At 55.5% G+C, this 17,155-nt stretch overlaps 1 protein-coding gene across 7 annotated transcripts; it reads left to right on the top strand.

The window, feature by feature from the left end:
* Nucleotides 1–2,633: 2,633 nt before the first annotated feature.
* Nucleotides 2,634–16,976, top strand: LOC142821528 (zinc finger protein RFP-like). Of its 7 annotated transcripts, XR_016347328.1 has the most exons (11): nucleotides 2,640–2,953; nucleotides 3,226–3,681; nucleotides 6,933–7,028; nucleotides 7,580–7,810; nucleotides 8,117–8,139; nucleotides 8,795–8,907; nucleotides 9,469–9,528; nucleotides 11,470–11,670; nucleotides 12,888–13,001; nucleotides 13,289–14,164; nucleotides 14,248–16,976. XR_016347328.1 is itself a non-coding variant. In XM_075912721.2 (10 exons), exons 2-10 carry the CDS (start codon nucleotides 3,310–3,312, stop codon nucleotides 16,217–16,219), a joined length of 1,104 nt encoding a protein of 367 aa, XP_075768836.2. In that variant the 5' UTR covers nucleotides 2,634–2,953; nucleotides 3,226–3,309; the 3' UTR covers nucleotides 16,220–16,976. The 7 variants fall into 7 exon arrangements, 6 of the variants coding, with proteins under 6 accessions (XP_075768836.2, XP_075768835.2, XP_075768833.2 ...); XM_075912721.2 differs by lacking the exon at nucleotides 13,289–14,164 and having other exon boundaries at nucleotides 2,634–2,953; nucleotides 11,470–11,549; nucleotides 16,205–16,976; XM_075912720.2 differs by lacking the exon at nucleotides 14,248–16,976 and having other exon boundaries at nucleotides 2,634–2,953; nucleotides 11,470–11,549; nucleotides 13,292–13,451.
* The last annotated feature ends 179 nt before the right edge of the window (nucleotides 16,977–17,155 follow it).

Genomic DNA, 17,155 nt, shown 5'->3' on the forward strand with positions numbered 1-17,155 from the left:
TCACTGTCGCAGGGGAGGTTGTGGGGGGCTCGCAGGGGGTGTCACGGTCGCAGGGGAGGTTGCGGGGGGCTCGCAGGGGGGTGTCACTGTCGCAGGGGAGGTTGTGGGGGGCTCGCATGGGGGTGTCACTGTCGCAGGGGAGGTTGTGGGGGGCTCGCAGGGGGTGTCACTGTCGCAGGGGAGGTTGTGGGGGGCTCGCAGGGGGGTGTCACGGTCGCAGGGGAGGTTGCGGGGGGCTCGCAGGGGGTGTCACGGTCGCAGGGGGGGTTGTGGGGGGCTCGCAGGGGGTGTCACTGTCGCAGGGGAGGTTGCGGGGGGCTCGCAGGGGGTGTCACTGTCGCAGGGGAGGTTGCGGAGGGCTCGCAGGGGGTGTCACGGTCGCAGGGGAGGTTGTGGGGGGCTCGCAGGGGGTGTCACTGTCGCAGGGGAGGTTGTGGGGGGCTCGCAGGGGGTGTCACTGTCGCAGGGGAGGTTGCGGAGGGCTCGCAGGGGGTGTCACGGTCGCAGGGGAGGTTGCGGGGGGCTCGCAGGGGGTGTCACTGTCGCAGGGGAGGTTGCGGAGGGCTCGCAGGGGGTGTCACGGTCGCAGGGGAGGTTGTGGGGGGCTCGCAGGGGGTGTCACTGTCGCAGGGGAGGTTGTGGGGGGCTCGCAGGGGGTGTCACTGTCGCAGGGGAGGTTGCGGAGGGCTCGCAGGGGGTGTCACGGTCGCAGGGGAGGTTGTGGGGGGCTCGCAGGGGGTGTCACTGTCGCAGGGGAGGTTGTGGGGGGCTCGCAGGGGGTGTCACTGTCGCAGGGGAGGTTGTGGGGGGCTCGCAGGGGGTGTCACGGTCGCAGGGGAGGTTGTGGGGGGCTCGCAGGGGGGTGTCACTGTCGCAGGGGAGGTTGTGGGGGGCTCGCAGGGGGGTGTCACTGTCGCAGGGGAGGTTGTGGGGGGCTCGCAGGGGGTGTCACTGTCGCAGGGGAGGTTGCGGGGGGCTCGCAGGGGGTGTCACTGTCGCAGGGGAGGTTGCGGGGGGCTCGCAGGGGGTGTCACTGTCGCAGGGGAGGTTGCGGGGGGCTCGCAGGGGGGTGTCACGGTCGCAGGGGAGGTTGCGGGGGGCTCGCAGGGGGTGTCACTGTCGCAGGGGAGGTTGTGGGGTGGCTCGCAGGGGGTGTCACTGTCGCAGGGGAGGTTGTGGGGGGGCTCGCAGGGGGTGTCACTGTCGCAGGGGAGGTTGTGGGGGGGCTCGCAGGGGGTGTCACTGTCGCAGGGGAGGTTGTGGGGGGGCTCGCAGGGGGTGTCACTGTCGCAGGGGAGGTTGTGGGGGGCTCGCAGGGGGGTGTCACAGTCACAGGGGAGGTTGCGGGGGGCTCGCAGGGGGGTGTCACGGTCGCAGGGGAGGTTGTGGGGGGCTCGCAGGGGGGTGTCACAGTCACAGGGGAGGTTGTGGGGGGCTCGCAGGGGAGTGTCAGGGTCGCAGGGGAGGTTGCGGAGGGCTCGCAGGGGGGTGTCACGGTCTCAGGGGAGGTTGCGGGGGGCTCGCAGGGGGGTGTCACGATCGCAGGGGAGGTTGTGGGGGCTCGCAGGGGGTGTCACGGTCGCAGGGGAGGTTGCGGGGGGCTCGCAGGGGGTGTCACGGTCGCAGGGGGGGTTGTGGGGGGGCTCGCAGGGGGGTGTCACGGTCTCAGGGGAGGTTGCGGGGGGCTCGCAGGGGGGTGTCACTGTCGCAGGGGAGGTTGTGGGGGGCTCGCATGGGGGTGTCACTGTCGCAGGGGAGGTTGTGGGGGGCTCGCAGGGGGTGTCACTGTCGCAGGGGAGGTTGTGGGGGGCTCGCAGGGGGTGTCACTGTCGCAGGGGAGGTTGTGGGGGGGCTCGCAGGGGGGTGTCACGGTCGCAGGGGAGGTTGTGGGGGGCTCGCAGGGGGGTGTCAGGGTCGCAGGGGAGGTTGTGGGGGGGCTCGCAGGGGGTGTCACTGTCGCAGGGGAGGTTGTGGGGGGCTCGCAGGGGGTGTCACTGTCGCAGGGGAGGTTGTGGGGGGCTCGCAGGGGGGTGTCACGGTCGCAGGGGAGGTTGCGGGGGGCTCGCAGGGGGTGTCACTGTCGCAGGGGAGGTTGTGGGGGGGCTCGCAGGGGGTGTCACTGTCGCAGGGGAGGTTGCGGGGGGCTCGCAGGGGGTGTCACTGTCGCAGGGGAGGTTGTGGGGGGCTCGCAGGGGGTGTCACTGTCGCAGGGGAGGTTGTGGGGGGCTCGCAGGGGGTGTCACTGTCGCAGGGGAGGTTGTGGGGGGCTCGCAGGGGGTGTCACTGTCGCAGGGGAGGTTGTGGGGGGCTCGCAGGGGGGTGTCACTGTCGCAGGGGAGGTTGTGGGGGGCTCGCAGGGGGTGTCACGGTCGCAGGGGAGGTTGCGGGGGGCTCGCAGGGGGTGTCACGGTCGCAGGGGAGGTTGCGGGGGGCTCGCAGGGAGTCGCGAGGGGGGGGTCCCAGGAGCTCCCTGCCCCGGCCCAGGGCCCGGCCCCCCGCACGTGCCGCGTGTCTCGGCCCGAGCGGCGGATCGGTGCCTCGCGCCAGGAGGCGGGGCCCAGTGACGTCGCTGTGGCTCCGCGCTCTGATTGGTTCGTGGAGGCCCGGACCCCGGACCCTAAGTGTCCCTGGGGCGGCCCGTCACTCCCGGCGCCACAGCGGGGTCAGGGGAATCCCCGTCACCCGGGCGCGAGAGCAAGGGGCGGAGCGAGCAACGTCACTGAGGGGAGCCCCTCGGTCTGAGCTAAGCCCTGGCGCTGGACTCTCATCGGAGTCATTGACCCGCTGCGCATGCGCGGTCTGACCGCGCCCTCCCCATTCCCCGCGTTTCCGGCCGTGCTCAGACCCCGCGCCGCGCGCCCTGAGGCTGGAGCCGTTGGGAGGGGCCGGTGGCGCCGTTACTCGCTGCGGGGCTGGCCCAGCGCGGGGGAGGCCGCAGCGCAGCGCGAGGGAGGTGGGTCCGGCGCTGGGTATCGGGGAGCGCGGGGGGCGGCGCCTCTGCGGTCGCGTCACAAACACCCCGCGCGTGTCGCCCCCCCCCCCCCCCCGGGCTCCCGGGCGGCGGGTGCGGGGGGGCCTGCGGAGTGTGCGGAGAGGGGGGGCCCTGGCATGAGGAGCGCAGGGGCAGGTCTGGCTGGGGCAGGGGGCTGAGAGGCCGGGGGGGGGGGCGGTGAGCGAAGCTTTTGGGACTTTTGGTTTCTAATTTTGATTTTTTTGTATCTTCAGTGCTGGTGCCTCAGGCCCCCCCCCCCGACCTGCCCCCCCATTGCTGAGCTCCAGGAAGTGGTGCAGCCCAGCCCAGAGGCAGCCATGGCTGCAGGGAGCCCCGTGGAAAGTGTCCGGGAGGAAGCGCCGCGTCCCGTCTGTCTGGAGGATTTCACAGCCCCTGTCACTCTGGAGTGTGGGCACAATTCCTGCCAGGCCCCCCTCAGCCCTCAAGGCAGAGACACTGAGCAGCAGGGACCCCTCCGGCCCAACCGGCAGCTGGCAAACGTGGTGGAACTAGCCAAGCCGCTGAGTTTCCAGGCAGCACAGAGAGCAAGATGGGACGGGGTGTGCAGGGAGCACCAGGAGGCTCTGACGCTGTTCTGTGAAGAGGATCAAACTCCCATCTGTGTGGGGTGTGACAGATCCTGGGATCTAACGATGGCGCCTGTACAGGAAGCTGCCCAGGAGTACAAGGTACAGAGTTGCTGTCCAGTGTAATGGGAAGTAACGTTGGGTTTTAATTACAGGATAATTTCACTGACTGTTACCGGGCACAGGTGTGACACAGCTCTGTAAAGCCTTCATGGTACAAGTGATGCTGTAAAAAGTAAATACTCTGACTTTGTAGCAACTTACATCAAGTCTTTACAGGTACCTGATGTGGGAAATGTTTCTCTGAGGCTCTGAATCCTGAAACCCAGCCCACACTGGTGGCAGAAGGGGTGTTTGCACAAGGGAAGTTAACAATCAGAGAGGTTTAGATCACAGGAGCAACAGGCCACTCGGTCAGGCCACTCGGCCACTCCAGCCTTGGGACTGGAGAAGAGGAGGTTACACGCTGTTACTGATTGGAGGAACAGGACTAATAATCTGGCATTTGCCTTATAGACCCGCTGTGGCATCTGGGCCCTGCACAACACCCAGCAAGGGAAAGTCCCTGCCCTAACTGGTAGGGACCTAGCTCCCTGCCCCTCAGCATCACTGAACAGTGATGAAGTGTGGCCCTTATGAGGGAAAGATGCCTTGATAAAGCCCCAGGCCCCGCAGGGAGAGGAGGTTTCCCACTAAGATGCTGAACTCCTGGGCTGTTCCATGAGGGGTTAAACTCTGATTCAGCAGCTGGCACTAGATGAGGTTGCTGGGCTGGATGCTGTGTGGGGCCCCAAGCGCCTTCACTCCACCCATAGCAGGGTTTCAGGAAGCACAGGTCTATGCCAGGCAGAACTGGGATTCAACTGGATTGTAGCAAGAGTTCAAACTGGTTAACTGATGAGCTAATGGTTATTGGTGCCAGTTACTGGTTAAACTTCCCACTGTCCCAGCAGTGCCCGCTTGCCTCTGGCAGCTACTGTCAGTCTGCAGCTGCTGGGAGTTCCTATTGACCAGCAGTTATTGTGGCTGCCCCCAGCAGACCTTGTGAGAGATCCCCGATACCAGGAGAGCCTATTTCCACTACCAGCCCTGCCTGTCAGCAGGGTAAAAAATACTGTCATTGATAAAATTGTAATCGGTTACATGATTATTATTCAGTATCAGAGGTGTAGCCGTGTTAGTCTGAATCTGCAAAAGCGGCAAAGACCCACTTCGTCAGATTCATGTAGTGGAAATTTCCAGAGGCAGGTATAAATATGCAGGCCAGAATCAGGCTGGAGATGACGAGGTGGTGATTAGTATTGTTAAGCATTTTTACCTCCCTAATCCCCACCTGCAACGTTCTTTAGGAAGGTGCCACCACTGATCCGTTCTCAACCTTTACAGGTGTCCTCCTGCATCCTCAGAGTATGTCTACACCACAGCGTTAATTTGAGTTATCTTAATTCGAAATAGTTAATTCGAATTAAGCTAACTCGAATTAACGTGTGTACACACAAAATGCAGTCTGAATTAGCGTTTTGCTAATTTGAACTACTGCATCCACACTGAGTGGACACAGAATTGGATTTAAGGCCGGCTGGAACCAGGTCAGGGGTATCTTTGTGTGGCTGTTGCCTGAGGCTGAGGCTTGTGCTTAAGGGGACATACACATAACCCCCCTTCCTCCCCCTCCCCAGGCAGCCAATGCTCAGGTGTCCCTGCTTGATTTCCTGCCTTGCTGCGGGACAGCAAAGCATTTGTGTCTCGGAGTGCTCTGGTTGCTCTCACTCAAGACACCCTGGCACTCTGCAACATGGAGCCAGAGCAGCCCCTGGGCACTCGGGTGCATCTTGTGGATGCGTTGCTGTCAGCCTGGCTGCACCTGCTGCAGGCTGCCATCCAGGACATACATTGGGGGGCTGTCAGTATCCAGGAGGCCCTGCGGGAGAGCATCCACCCTGAGGAGCACTCAGCCTCTCTGGTCTGCCCCACTGGGGGCTTGTGCCTCATTCCTCCCTCATGTCCTTCCGCTTACCCCTCCTTAACCCCCCTTCCTGATGTCCAATAAAATACCTGTATTTTCATGAACAAAAACTCTTTATTTAACAAAACTGGGGGGGATGAAACCCTGGTGAGAGTTGGGAAAGGAGGCTGGAGAGGGGAGGAGGGAGAGGGACACCTGGGAGGAAGGATCTGGAAGGGGAAGGCAAGGGGAAGAAGGGGGAGGAGAACCTCAGGGTTGGGGGGTCTTCCTGGCCCTCCTGTCTCCCAGCACTGCGTGTGGGGGGGCCGTGGCGTCCCCGAGGGGGCGGGAGGGGGAACAGGTGGCGGGGGAGGAAGAAGAAGCGGGGAGGGGGAGCAGGAGTCAGAGGAGGAGTGATAGCTGGGGCAGCCACAGGGGCTGGAGCGGCAGCCGGCACCAGTCTCGGCACCAGAGTCTACAGGTTGTCGTGGATGGCACGGCCCTGCTCCAGCAGCTCCTGCAAGCCCTCCTGCTGCAGGTCTTCCTCCACCCAGCGCTCCTCGCAGCAGACCTGCCTGACATATAGTGCCAGGTGCTGCCAGTGATACTCCTACAGGTGCCGGGTCATTCTGCTGGCCTGGGTGCGGGAGGCTGTCTTGGGCGGGGTGCTTCGCCCTGCACTCGCAGCTGGTGCAGCTGTGGAGAAACAAGAGACCTGCTCAGTTATCCCTGGGGACACAGTGGGTGAAACCCTGCCCCGCTCTGCAAGCTGAAGACGGCAGGTCTCCGCACCATCATGTCCTGCTATCCCTGGGAGTGTGAGCTGGCCCAGGACTGCACCCATGCCCCTGTGCTGTATATTGTGTGGGGGGAGGAGGGGAGATGTGCCCTGCCTCTGCATAGAGGGAGCTTCTGGAGAGAGGGCATTGTGCAGTGTCTCTCCCCGGGGTCAGGAGCATGTCATGTGCCTTCATACATACATGCGTGTGGGTAACAGGCCAGGGCCCCTGTGTGGCACATGCACAGGTTGCTGCATGATCTGTGGTCAGCAAGGACCACATGCGCAGTCCCTAGGTTCCCCCCCACACACACACATAAGGGGACAGTGATGGCACTCACATGTCGAGGCCTCCCTGGCCTCGGACGACACTGTCGACAAGCTTGCTGGGATGGCTCTGGGTGCCAGGTCGCACGGCAGGCTCCTTCCAGGCTGTGATTCCAAATTAACTTTGCTGTGTAGACATACCCTCAGTCTTCTCCTGTCTCTTTTTCTATGGACAAACCCACGTCCAGGGCTGAGTCCCTGCTGGACAAGGGCAGAGTTCCACAAAATTGGGACTCAAAGGCAGATAAATGGGCTCCCAACATCCGATGGGGTTTGCCCTCATGCTTATATCTGTTTCTTCAGGAAAAATTGGAGGCCCATTTGAAGGCTCTGAGGGAAGAGAGAGAAAAGCTGCTGAGAAGGAAAACAACAGCAGAAGGGAAAAGCCAGGAGTATCTGGTAAGTGCTTGTGGCTATGGACCAGCAGGGACTGGCAGTGGGAGAGCTGTGTTCAGAGGCAGACTCCTGCGTGGCCTTGGTGAGGTTGGGCTTGTTTGTGTTTCTCCAGGATTATGGATTGCTGGCTGAGATCCATGTGTAGACAGGCCCTGAACATCCATGTCAGCATGAGTTCATGTCCAGCCTTTGTGGCTTTCCCAAGTGAGCTGAATGTCCCCTGAAGGGCTGTCCGCTCACTTGGTGCATTAACATGTTTGCTTCTTTTTCCTCTCTGGGTATCTCTGTCAGGCTGGTGCTGAGTCCTGCCTCCTGCTGCTCTGGGTCTGAATTCCCAGAGGCCATGAATGACAGAAGATGTTGCCCATGACTGAGGGACATGGGTCAAAGGAGACGCTGGGAGAGACGCCTCTGCCGAGTAACCACAAAGTAGAGTCAAATGTCACACATTTTAGGTTTTTCCAAGAAATTCTTGCTGCTGCGCGCTGTTCCCCATGAAAGAGCCCTGGGTTCTGTCCATGCCCCTCACCAGCCCTTTCCCTGTTTTCACACAGAAATGGACCCAAGCCAAGAGGCAGATGATTGTGGCTGAGTTTCAGCAGCTGCAGCAGTTCCTGGAGGAACAAGAGCGACTCCTGCTGGCCCAGCTGGAGAAGTTAGATGAGGAGATTGGGAGGTTCCAGACTGACACTATCAGGAAACTCTCCGTGCAGATTTCCCGCCTCAGCGAGCGGATCGGTGAGCTGGAGGGGACGTGTCAGAAGCCAGCAAGTGAATTCCTGCAGGTTAGACTGAGGGAGAAACGTCCCAGCTCCCCACACAGGGAAGGGAGGCTCCTGAATCACAGGTGCTGGGGTCCAGCCGTCAGATCTCAGTATAATACCTTGAGCATTGCTGCCATGTGAGTGACTCTTGTGCTTTGTAGAGTTGCAGGCACAGATCTATTAGAGATGGCAAAGCCCCATTCACTCAGTGGATCCATGTTCCTGGGGCCAGGGCAGGGCCTCTTCCCATGTTTGCAAAATCCCTTCTGTGAGGTCCCCTGTGTGTGTCCAATGGGGCTGAGATTCTTTTCTCTTTCTTTTTTCTAGGACGTCAGAAGCACCCTGAGTAGGTACGTGGTTCTCACTTCCCTCACAGCGCAGGGAAAGGGCTTGGAACTGATGTTAGCACCACATCTCCCCAGGGCTCTCTGACTCGTTTAATTCTGAGGGTCTCATCCTCGCACTTTAGACTCTGGAATTCCCCATTCAGGGCACAGTCTGACCTCAGGTGTTTCCTAGAGCTGTCACCTCCCTGGGGACTGGCTGCTTCAGGACTGGGGTGGAACATGGGCCTGTCACTGCTGGGCACATTCAGCCCAGAGCAGCAGGGACCAAGAGTCTGTCCCACCTGAGGGCTGTTTGGAGACCTGTGTGGAAGGAGCTGGGGAGGGGGGAGCTGGTGTCTCAGTCTAGTCCCTAGTGGACAGATTCTTTCAGCCCTTCACCTGGGAACCTTCTGTCCCTCGGTGCCTGGGCCAAGGAGTAAGTTGGCTACAGAGGCTCAATTCCCCTTTAGTCCCCCAGCCAGTCTCCCCAGACCAGAAGTGAAGAACAGCAGTGGGACCTTTCAGGGGAAGGTTGCATGGCCATGGGATGTGTTGACCCTGCTCTCAGGCTGGGAGAATTGGAGGAATTCTAACTCCAGGCCTGTTAGAGCTGAGACTTACTAGCCAGAACTTATCAACAGTAAACTAAATACAATCACATGGAATTGTTTCTGTCCAGGTGTGAGACGGGGCAATTCCAGCTGCCAGAGATTTCCCCTGAACTGGAAGAACAAGTCCGAGGTTTCTCCCAGAAAACGATTGCACTGTCAGAGACTCTGAGGCAGTTCAAAGGTACCTGGAAGGGACGGATGAGGGGAAAGTGGTTCAAGTATCTGAGACTATTGAATCTGGCCTCTGAAGCCAACCTTCCCCTGCCTCAGTTCCCACATGGAGAATGACGGCCCCATCACACTGCTCTCTTTAGAGACACTGAGCAAACAGACCCAACTGCTTGCAGAGAGAGCCAGGGGTTTGCAAACTCTGAACCTCCCATTCTGAGATCAAAATGGCTAAAGTTACTGTGATGGCCACATGTTCTGTCACCACAGCTCCAGGTTATGATAAGAGGCAGTAAGTGAATGAGAAACCAAGTGGGAGGGGGTGAGGAGGGAAGAGTAAATCTCATTTACAGCTTGTCTCTCCTGGGACAGGTGTGAGGCTGCAGGGATATTGGCTCCTTTGCTGGGAGGTGCCAGAGTGAGAGAGGAAATGAAAGTTTCAGACTTTCATACTAAAAACCTGAGTGTGTGTGTATCTGGTCTCTGATACAATTGAAATGCAGAGTTCAAAGTGGGAACATTGTTATAAATAAGAGAACCTGGAATCTCACTCTCTTATTCCTTCCCCCACCAGACACTCTGCCCTCTGCACTGGAGAGAGGAAGATTAAAATCTCTGGGATCTTTCAGACAAGGTGAGTGTGCTGGTGGAGATTCTTTAAATGATGAGAAATTCCTCTGAAAACATCTTCATGTGATTGTTATTGAAGTTACCAACCAAACCCAGTGACCATGGTGCACACAGCCCTAAATCTCATACACTGATCAGTGAGGAGCCCCAGGGGCACTGCATGGGGACCTGCAGACACTTTGAGAAACACTGATCTACAAGGTGTGGTGCTAAAGGGGTGAAGTTAAAGCACAAAACGGACGGCACCATCAGGCTCAGATTTCACTGCTCAGTCAGTTTCAATCTGGGGTTGGTTTCAAACAATAAATAGGCTGAAAGGCTGAGAGCTGACTGGCTTCCTTGGTATCAGTTTGCTTATGGCGAGAAACTGCTGGATACGCAAGGGCTCTTCAGTCTAGTGCAGGCCTGGGCAAAATACAGCCTTTCTAGCTCGCCAGGTCATAGGATGCAGCCCACTGATGCTTGGCGAGCCATGGGCTAGTTCCAAGCTTGCCATTTCCCACATGCAAGCCACTTCACCAGAGGTGAAGTGGGAAGGCTACAGGCCCTGCTTCCACCCCCAGGACAATCTCATTGGCTGGTTTCTGGCCAGAAAGGAAGCACTGTGCTCCTTCCCCTGTGGCTCAGTTATTCACTCACCCACATGGCCCCACAGCCGGTGTGAGGGTTGAGCAGGCTCCCTGCCTGCCTCAGAGAGGTGCTTGGCTGCTGGTCGGGAGTCACTCAGGTAAGTCTCCTGGCCAAAGCCTGCCTCTGGCACCCCAACTTCTCCTTTCCCCATCTAATTCTCTGCCCCCCACTCCTGGCTCCCACTCCACATACCCAAACTCTTGGTTCTTTTCCTGCCTCCAAGTAACCCTCGTCTCTTTATTTGTCCACTTAGCCGCTTCTCTAAATTAACTTTACTTTAAATATCTCATGAGTAGTTGCTAATCCAGTGCCGTAAATCACACCTGCCTCCTTCACCCAAACTCCTTCCCAGATCCCTCTTTCCCTCCTGCATCCCAACCCCTTACGCAAAGCTCCCTTCTTCTCGCAATGTCCATCTCATACTCTCTATTTCCTGCTTAATGTCTTGGAAGAGTGCAGCTCTCAACCACTTTCCAAAATCTTGGTGTGCCCTCCCCCTCCCCCAATCAAAATGAATTGCCCACACCTGGTCTAGTGGATATAGTTCAATGAGAGCCAGTAACTGAAAGCTGCAGCCGGAGAATTTCAGGCTAGAGAGAAGGCACAACTATTTGATGGGTAAGAGGATTAGCTGCTGAAACAAATGAGCAAAATTCTCCATCGCTTTATGTCTTCCAATCAACAGTAGGCAACTTTCTAGAAAACGTGCTGTGGGGAAACAGCTTTGTGCCTGGGTAGCTGGGCTAAGTGTAATGGCTTGTGCCGCAGAGGGGACACATTGCATGGCTCAAGATATCTTCTGATGCCAGGAATCCTTGAATTTTAAGGCCTCATCCTGCAAACACTCTCGGCACACGTTTAATAATATGCATTTGAATGCTCATATGAACTTCCCTTCCTCTCTGTTATGGAGAGGATTTATAAAGTCTCTGTCAGATAAGAGATACCAAGTTTGGGCTGCAAATCAATCTATGAAGACTAAGGATTATAAATACAGCAGCCCAAATTAAATTAAACCTATGTCCATGTTCAGGCAGATGAATATGTGGCTTGTTAGCAGAAACACTGGGTGCTGAGAACTGAATCCCATTGTTGCAAGCAAAGTAATGTAACTCCAGCCAGGTATTGAGAGAAATAAATACAGTTTTTGGATCTAACTTGTGTGTGGTGTTTATGGAATAGCTAGACTCAATGTTTACCCAAAACTGCAGAGTCCAGCATGTTTTTCACCAGGGACAGAGTCTGGACAGAATTAGGGTGTGGAAAGGATTAAAGCCCCTTCTGAAATATCTCTGATTCCCCTTCTCCCCGCCAGGCTGCAGAACACCCATGTTTGACTCCAGCTCAGCCCCCGGCCTGCAGAGCCAGGGACAGGAAATATCCGTGGCGGAGCTGGTGAGCTTCGAGGAGGTGGCTGTGTATTTCTCTGAGGAGGAATGGGCTTTGCTGGACCTGGGCCAAAGAGCCCTCTTCAGGGATGTGATGCAGGAGAATTACGAGGCTGTGAGCTGGCTGGGTGAGGATTCCTGTCCCCTTGTGTAACAGAAGCTAGGTGGGCTCTGGAGCAGCTGGGTTGGGTTTGGTTCAGGGTCCCTCATTGCCTGAACCCCCAATATCAGCAGTATCTGCCCCAGTAATCCTGGCTCCTGTGTGAGAGGAGGTTCAGTGACATAATAGGGGTGCTGCTCTTCCCATAGCCAAGGTTTCATTATTGTTCCCACCATCTTATCCATGTCATGGCTTGGCCGGAGGTGTTAGTGGAAGGGCCTATGCAGGAACGGCAGGTACCAGAGTTGTGGGGCTGGGTGCAGCTGCTCTTAGTGTCTGCAGGGTCCCCTTGTGCTATTGTTCTGAGCCCCAGGAAGGAAGGTGTCAACTCAGAGTCCTTCCCTGCCTCTGGTAGATTCTGTGCAAGCCAGAGGGGCACTAAATGGCAGGCCCGACTGGCCACAAAAGGAGGGCTGCTGCTGCTGGCAGAGTCGAACCAAGGCTGCAGAAGGGGAGCTGAGCTGCAGGAGCATCTAGGAGCAGCAGAGAAGCAGCCCAGCCTGTCTCCACCTTGGCTGGCCACAAGAATAGCCCGGCACTGCCCTGGCTGTCTGCAGGAATGACAACTGTTGTGAGCACCCAGGCACAGTCAGTCAGGATCAGGAATATGGAGCATAGGCAGGGCCTGAAGTGGTCAGCCAAGGATTCATTTTCCTGATCAAACAACTTCTCTTGCCTCCTCCTGGCTCAAGTAGAGCATCTGAGCCCAAGAGCAGGGCAAGTCCAGCCCCAAGGCCCAAGAGCTCTGTGGGTAGAGCCCATAGGGCTCTAGAGCTCTGCTGGATCCTTTCTCTCCCAGCCCTAGTGACCTCACCTGTGGCAGCTCAAATATGAGTCCTGGCTAGGGGTGTCTGTCAGGCCTGAAAGTCCCAGAGCTTTCCCCATATGAGCAGTCCTGCCCAAGTATGGAACAGGCCCTAAGGGAGACTTGAGTTGTATCCTGCAGAGTGAGGCAGAGCGCTCAGTTCCCCATGGGAGTCAGCTGGGCTATTCCCAATATGGTGGTGGGGTCGGGGGAGGATGGAATTAGTGTGTCCTGGAATCTTGAACCAGCCAGAGAACAGTCTCTGGAAGGTTAAGAAGGAGCCTGTCTGGGTAGGAGACTCAGATCCTGGCTTTGGAAGCAGGAATGGCACAGACCTTAATGAACAAGATCAGCACTTGGTTAATTGCTTCCCTGAATAGGATTTCCAGGCTTCAAAGCTCATGTGCTCTCCTGGGTGGAGCAAAGCGAAGAGCTGCAGATCCCGGATCTCCAAGGCTGTGAGGAAGGGGAGATCATCAGTGATACCCACACAGGTGAGAAATCAGCTAAACTGACTCAAACCAATGTCTGTGTTCTCATAGCAGATGTTTATTATGTGTTTTCATCAAGTCTGACTGGCCCTTCAGCCTGTCTTCAACTCCAATCTGAGAGTGCTGGGTGGGGAAAGAGTTATGGGGGAGCAGGGTGAACTCAGTTTAGGATTATTGTATCTTTCCAGCCATTCTTTGGGTGTCTCCCCCATTTTCTGTTCACCATTCAGAATTTTTCTTTCAGCTCAGCACAGGGAATGACTCCTGTGTGGTTTCTCTGTCTATCCCAGCAGGTGATGGGATGCTGAATGAGAACAGTGAGAGGAATCTTCAGGAGGAAGGACCTGAGCGAATGGCTGCATGTGGGGTGTTAGTGGGAAGATCTGAAGGGCATGTTTCTCAGAGTCCTGAGCAAGAGGAAACCTGTATGAGTCAGCATAGCCTACAAAGGCAGCAGGGAAACCATCCAGGAGTGGGACAGGGTAAATCCAGTCACAGGAGCAGAAGGTTGAAAACAAACACAGAAACTGTTCAAAAGAAAATCCCTCATCAACATTCACCTTGTGCTTGCAGTGACTGTGCAACACTTATTAAACATGAAAGAGCCCAAACAGGAAAGAGACCCTTCAGCTGCTCTGACTGTGGGAAAAGCTTCAGTCGGAGGTCATACCTTGTGACCCATAGGAGAGACCATACCGGAGAGAAACCCTTCAGCTGCTCTGACTGTGGGAAAAGCTTCAGTCAGAGGTCATACCTTGTTATCCATAGGAGAGACCATACCGGAGAGAAACCCTTCAGCTGCTCTGACTGTGGGAAAAGCTTCAGTCGGAGGTCACACCTTGTGACCCATAGGAGAGCCCACACAGGAGAAAACCCTTCAGCTGCTCTGACTGTGGGAAAAGCTTCAGTCGGAGGTCATACCTTGTTAGTCATAGGAGAGTCCACACAGGAGAGAAACCCTTCAGCTGCTCTGACTGTGGGAAAAGCTTCAGTCATAGGTCACACCTTGTTAGTCATAGGAGAGCCCACACAGGAGAAAAACCCTTCAGCTGCTCTGACTGTGGGAAAAGCTTCAGTCGGAGGTCACACCTTGTGACCCATAGGAGAGCGCACACAGGAGAAACACCCTTCAGCTGCTCTGACTGTGGGAAAAGCTTCAGTCGGAGGTCATACCTTGTTAGTCATAGGAGAGCCCACACAGGAGAAAACCCTTCAGCTGCTCTGACTGTGGGAAAAGCTTCAGTCAGAGGTCATACCTTGTTATCCATAGGAGAGACCATACAGGAGAGAAACCCTTCAGCTGCTCTGACTGTGGGAAAAGCTTCGGTCACAGGTCATACCTTGTTAGACATAGGAGAGTCCACACAGGAGAGAAACCCTTCGGCTGCTCGGACTGTGGGAAAAGCTTCAGTCAGAGGTCACACCTTGTTATCCATAGGAGAGCCCACACAGGAGAGAAACCCTTCAGCTGCTCTGACTGTGGGAAAAGCTTCAGTCACAGGTCACACCTTGTTAGACATACGAAAACCCACATGTGAGAAACCATTCAGCTGTTCTGACTGTAGGAAATGCTACTATCAGAGGTTACACCTTGTTATCCATAAGAGAACTCCTACAGGAGAGAAATCCTTCAACTGCTCTGACTTTGGGAAATGCTATAGAAAGAGTTCAAGTCTTGTTGCTTATAGTTGAACCCACGCAGGTGAGAAACCCTATAGTGGTGGTGAACAAAATTTTCTCTGTTGGCACAATCCAGCCTACCTAAGGCTTTGATTCTGTCCACAAGGCAGTACCAGGCCCCACCTCCAAATGAGCATGTGCTGAGGGAGAAGGAGCTTAGCTCCACCCCCTCTTCATGCTGTGTAGCCACTAGAGAGGAGGCAGCGCTAGGCTGAGTTTTTGAAACACAACCTGAGGCCAACAGTAGAGGCACTACTGTCACTGCACTGCTGGCCTCCAGGGACACATGGCCATGTCAGGGGTGCCTCTGGGGCTGGTCCTGGGCTGCATGGCTACAGCAGCAGCACCTCCAGTCCTGGACTGAATGGGTGCAGCAGTGGTGCCTCCAGTGTCCGGGGCCGGTCTTGGTCTCTGTGGCTGCTGCAGGAGCAGAGCCTTCCTCCGGGGTGACCAGGACCGTGTGGCTGGAGATTTTGCTGTAAAGGGGCCCAAAGCCAGGTAATATTTGCTGTCATCCCCTAGACACCCCCTCCCAATCTCCTCAATTCCCTTTCCCCCAGCAGCCAGCACCCCCAGCTTGCTCTGACAGCCTCCTTTTTTCTTGTACCCTCTCTCCTGGCCACATACTGCACCTTACTCCTGGCCAGACTCCTGCCTCTTTCTGCATCCCAGATCCTTCCTCAGACTCCAACCCTTTCTTGAGGCCCCTGTCACATTATTGGATTTTAAGGTGAGCATGCAGATCACTGGTGTGATCACAGTGAACTGTTTGCCCCAAATTTGGTACAAAGTGGGCCATGTGAGGTGTCAAACAAAAGTTGATATTTTGCTGATTCTATGTATGGTATTCGTGTACAGGCAGTCCCCGGGTTACATGGATCCGACTGACATCGGATCCCTACTTACAAACGGGGTGAGGCAACCCCACACTAGCTGCTTCCCCCCAGCAGACCAGGGAGATGCGAAGCTAGCACCTGCCCCCAGCTGACCAGGGAGACGCGGAGTGGCTTTTCTCAGTAGACACCTCAGCTTGAGAATAAAGGACTGAGGGAAGTGAGGTGTGAGAGAATAAAACTGAGCTCTGGAGAAATGTTTGGCTAGAGTTTCCCCTACAATAAGTACCAGTTCCAACTTACATACAAATTCAACTTAAGAACAAACCTACAGTCCCTATCTTGTATGTAACCCGGGGACTGCCTGTACTTGTTTGGAGTTTGTATGGGGAGTTATGACTATGGGCTCTGCTGATGCTATGTATGGATTGCCTGTCATAAGGAAGGAATGTCCAATGAGTGACTATGCTAGTCAGTATGGCTCCAAGGACAATGGCTCTCCAGGTGGCCAATACACACCTGAGGAATACATGTGGAAAGTTGCAAAGCAGGCATGCCCCAGTGGCTGCTGGCATATGAAACAGACAGGTCACTTGACCATATGATTATCTCCAGCTTGGGAGACACCAGAAATGAATATCAAATGCCATGGGCGGGGCTCCATCTTGTCTTCAGTCTTGCTTCTTATCCCAGATGCAGCCTTGCTAAGGACAGAGACACAGGAAGGATTGCTGCCTCATCCTGACATACGGTGTACGCCAAAGACTTTTATGCTAGCAGTCTGTAACATCTCCGCTAAGATCCTGCATCAAGTATTTACTGATTGATGTACATAATGTATTCTCCTTATCAACCTTACTCTCAACCTTTTCTTTCTTTTATTAATAAATGTTTAGATTCTAAAGGATTGGTCCACTGTGATCTTGTGGGTAAGATCTAAAGTATAAATTGACCAGGAATTCATGGCTGGTTCTTTGGAACCAGGTGGATCTGTTCTGGGTTGGAGAGATTGGGCTCTATAACCCCTCACCTGTGTGTAAGCCCAGGGCTGATTGTGGCAAAGGAAGAGCTGGGGTATCTGAGGGGTTTTGCTCATGAGGCTTCCTGCAGGCTGGACTGGCAGATGAAGTGCTCAGTATGACTGGTTTGTGGCCTGTTTTGGAAAGGTCTCCAGTCAAGGGCTGTCAGCAGTCCTGGTTTTGAGCAATTTGCCCTGAGTGGATTCCCTCAGCAGTGCCCAGGCCTTGCCCTGCCCAGCCCATCATAGCCCTGCCCTCTCTAAACCTTCTGTAGGCTATCGTTGCTAATGGAAACTCACTGTTAATTACATAATTAGTCAAGCCATTTTGCTAGGGCTGCATCTGGAGAGTTGCATGTAAATTATTAAAGAGATTAAATCTTTTAAATTTCTCATGTTAGTTGATCAAACTTTATTGTAAATTAAGTAAAATATTTATGTCCAATACATACGAAGAAAATCAATGTTTTTATTTATTGCAGTGTTGGAGAACCTTTTTTGCATTGGGGGCCACTAACCCACAGAAAAATCAGTTGGCAAACACACAAGTGAGAAGCAAAAAACTCCTCCCCAAAGCCCCAGCCCTCAATGATGTGGCCCCCAACTAAGACACCTCACTCTTCTGG

The sequence above is a fragment of the Pelodiscus sinensis genome, chromosome 19 (assembly GCF_052426305.1).
Source record: "Pelodiscus sinensis isolate ZL-2025 chromosome 19, ASM5242630v1, whole genome shotgun sequence".
In the NCBI taxonomy this organism is placed as follows: Eukaryota; Metazoa; Chordata; order Testudines; family Trionychidae; genus Pelodiscus; species Pelodiscus sinensis.

What these genes read in the sequence shown, in the direction of transcription:
- LOC142821528 (XM_075912716.2), top strand. Translation starts at nt 3,310, where the DNA reads ATGGCTGCAGGGAGCCCCGTGGAAAGTGTCCGGGAGGAAGCGCCGCGT. An exon ending in GGAAAAGCCAGGAGTATCTG is followed by an intron (nt 7,029 to 7,579) that starts GTAAGTGCTTGT and finishes GTTTTCACACAG; the next exon opens with AAATGGACCCAAGCCAAGAG. An exon ending in GTCAGAAGCACCCTGAGTAG is followed by an intron (nt 8,140 to 8,794) that starts GTACGTGGTTCT and finishes GTTTCTGTCCAG; the next exon opens with GTGTGAGACGGGGCAATTCC.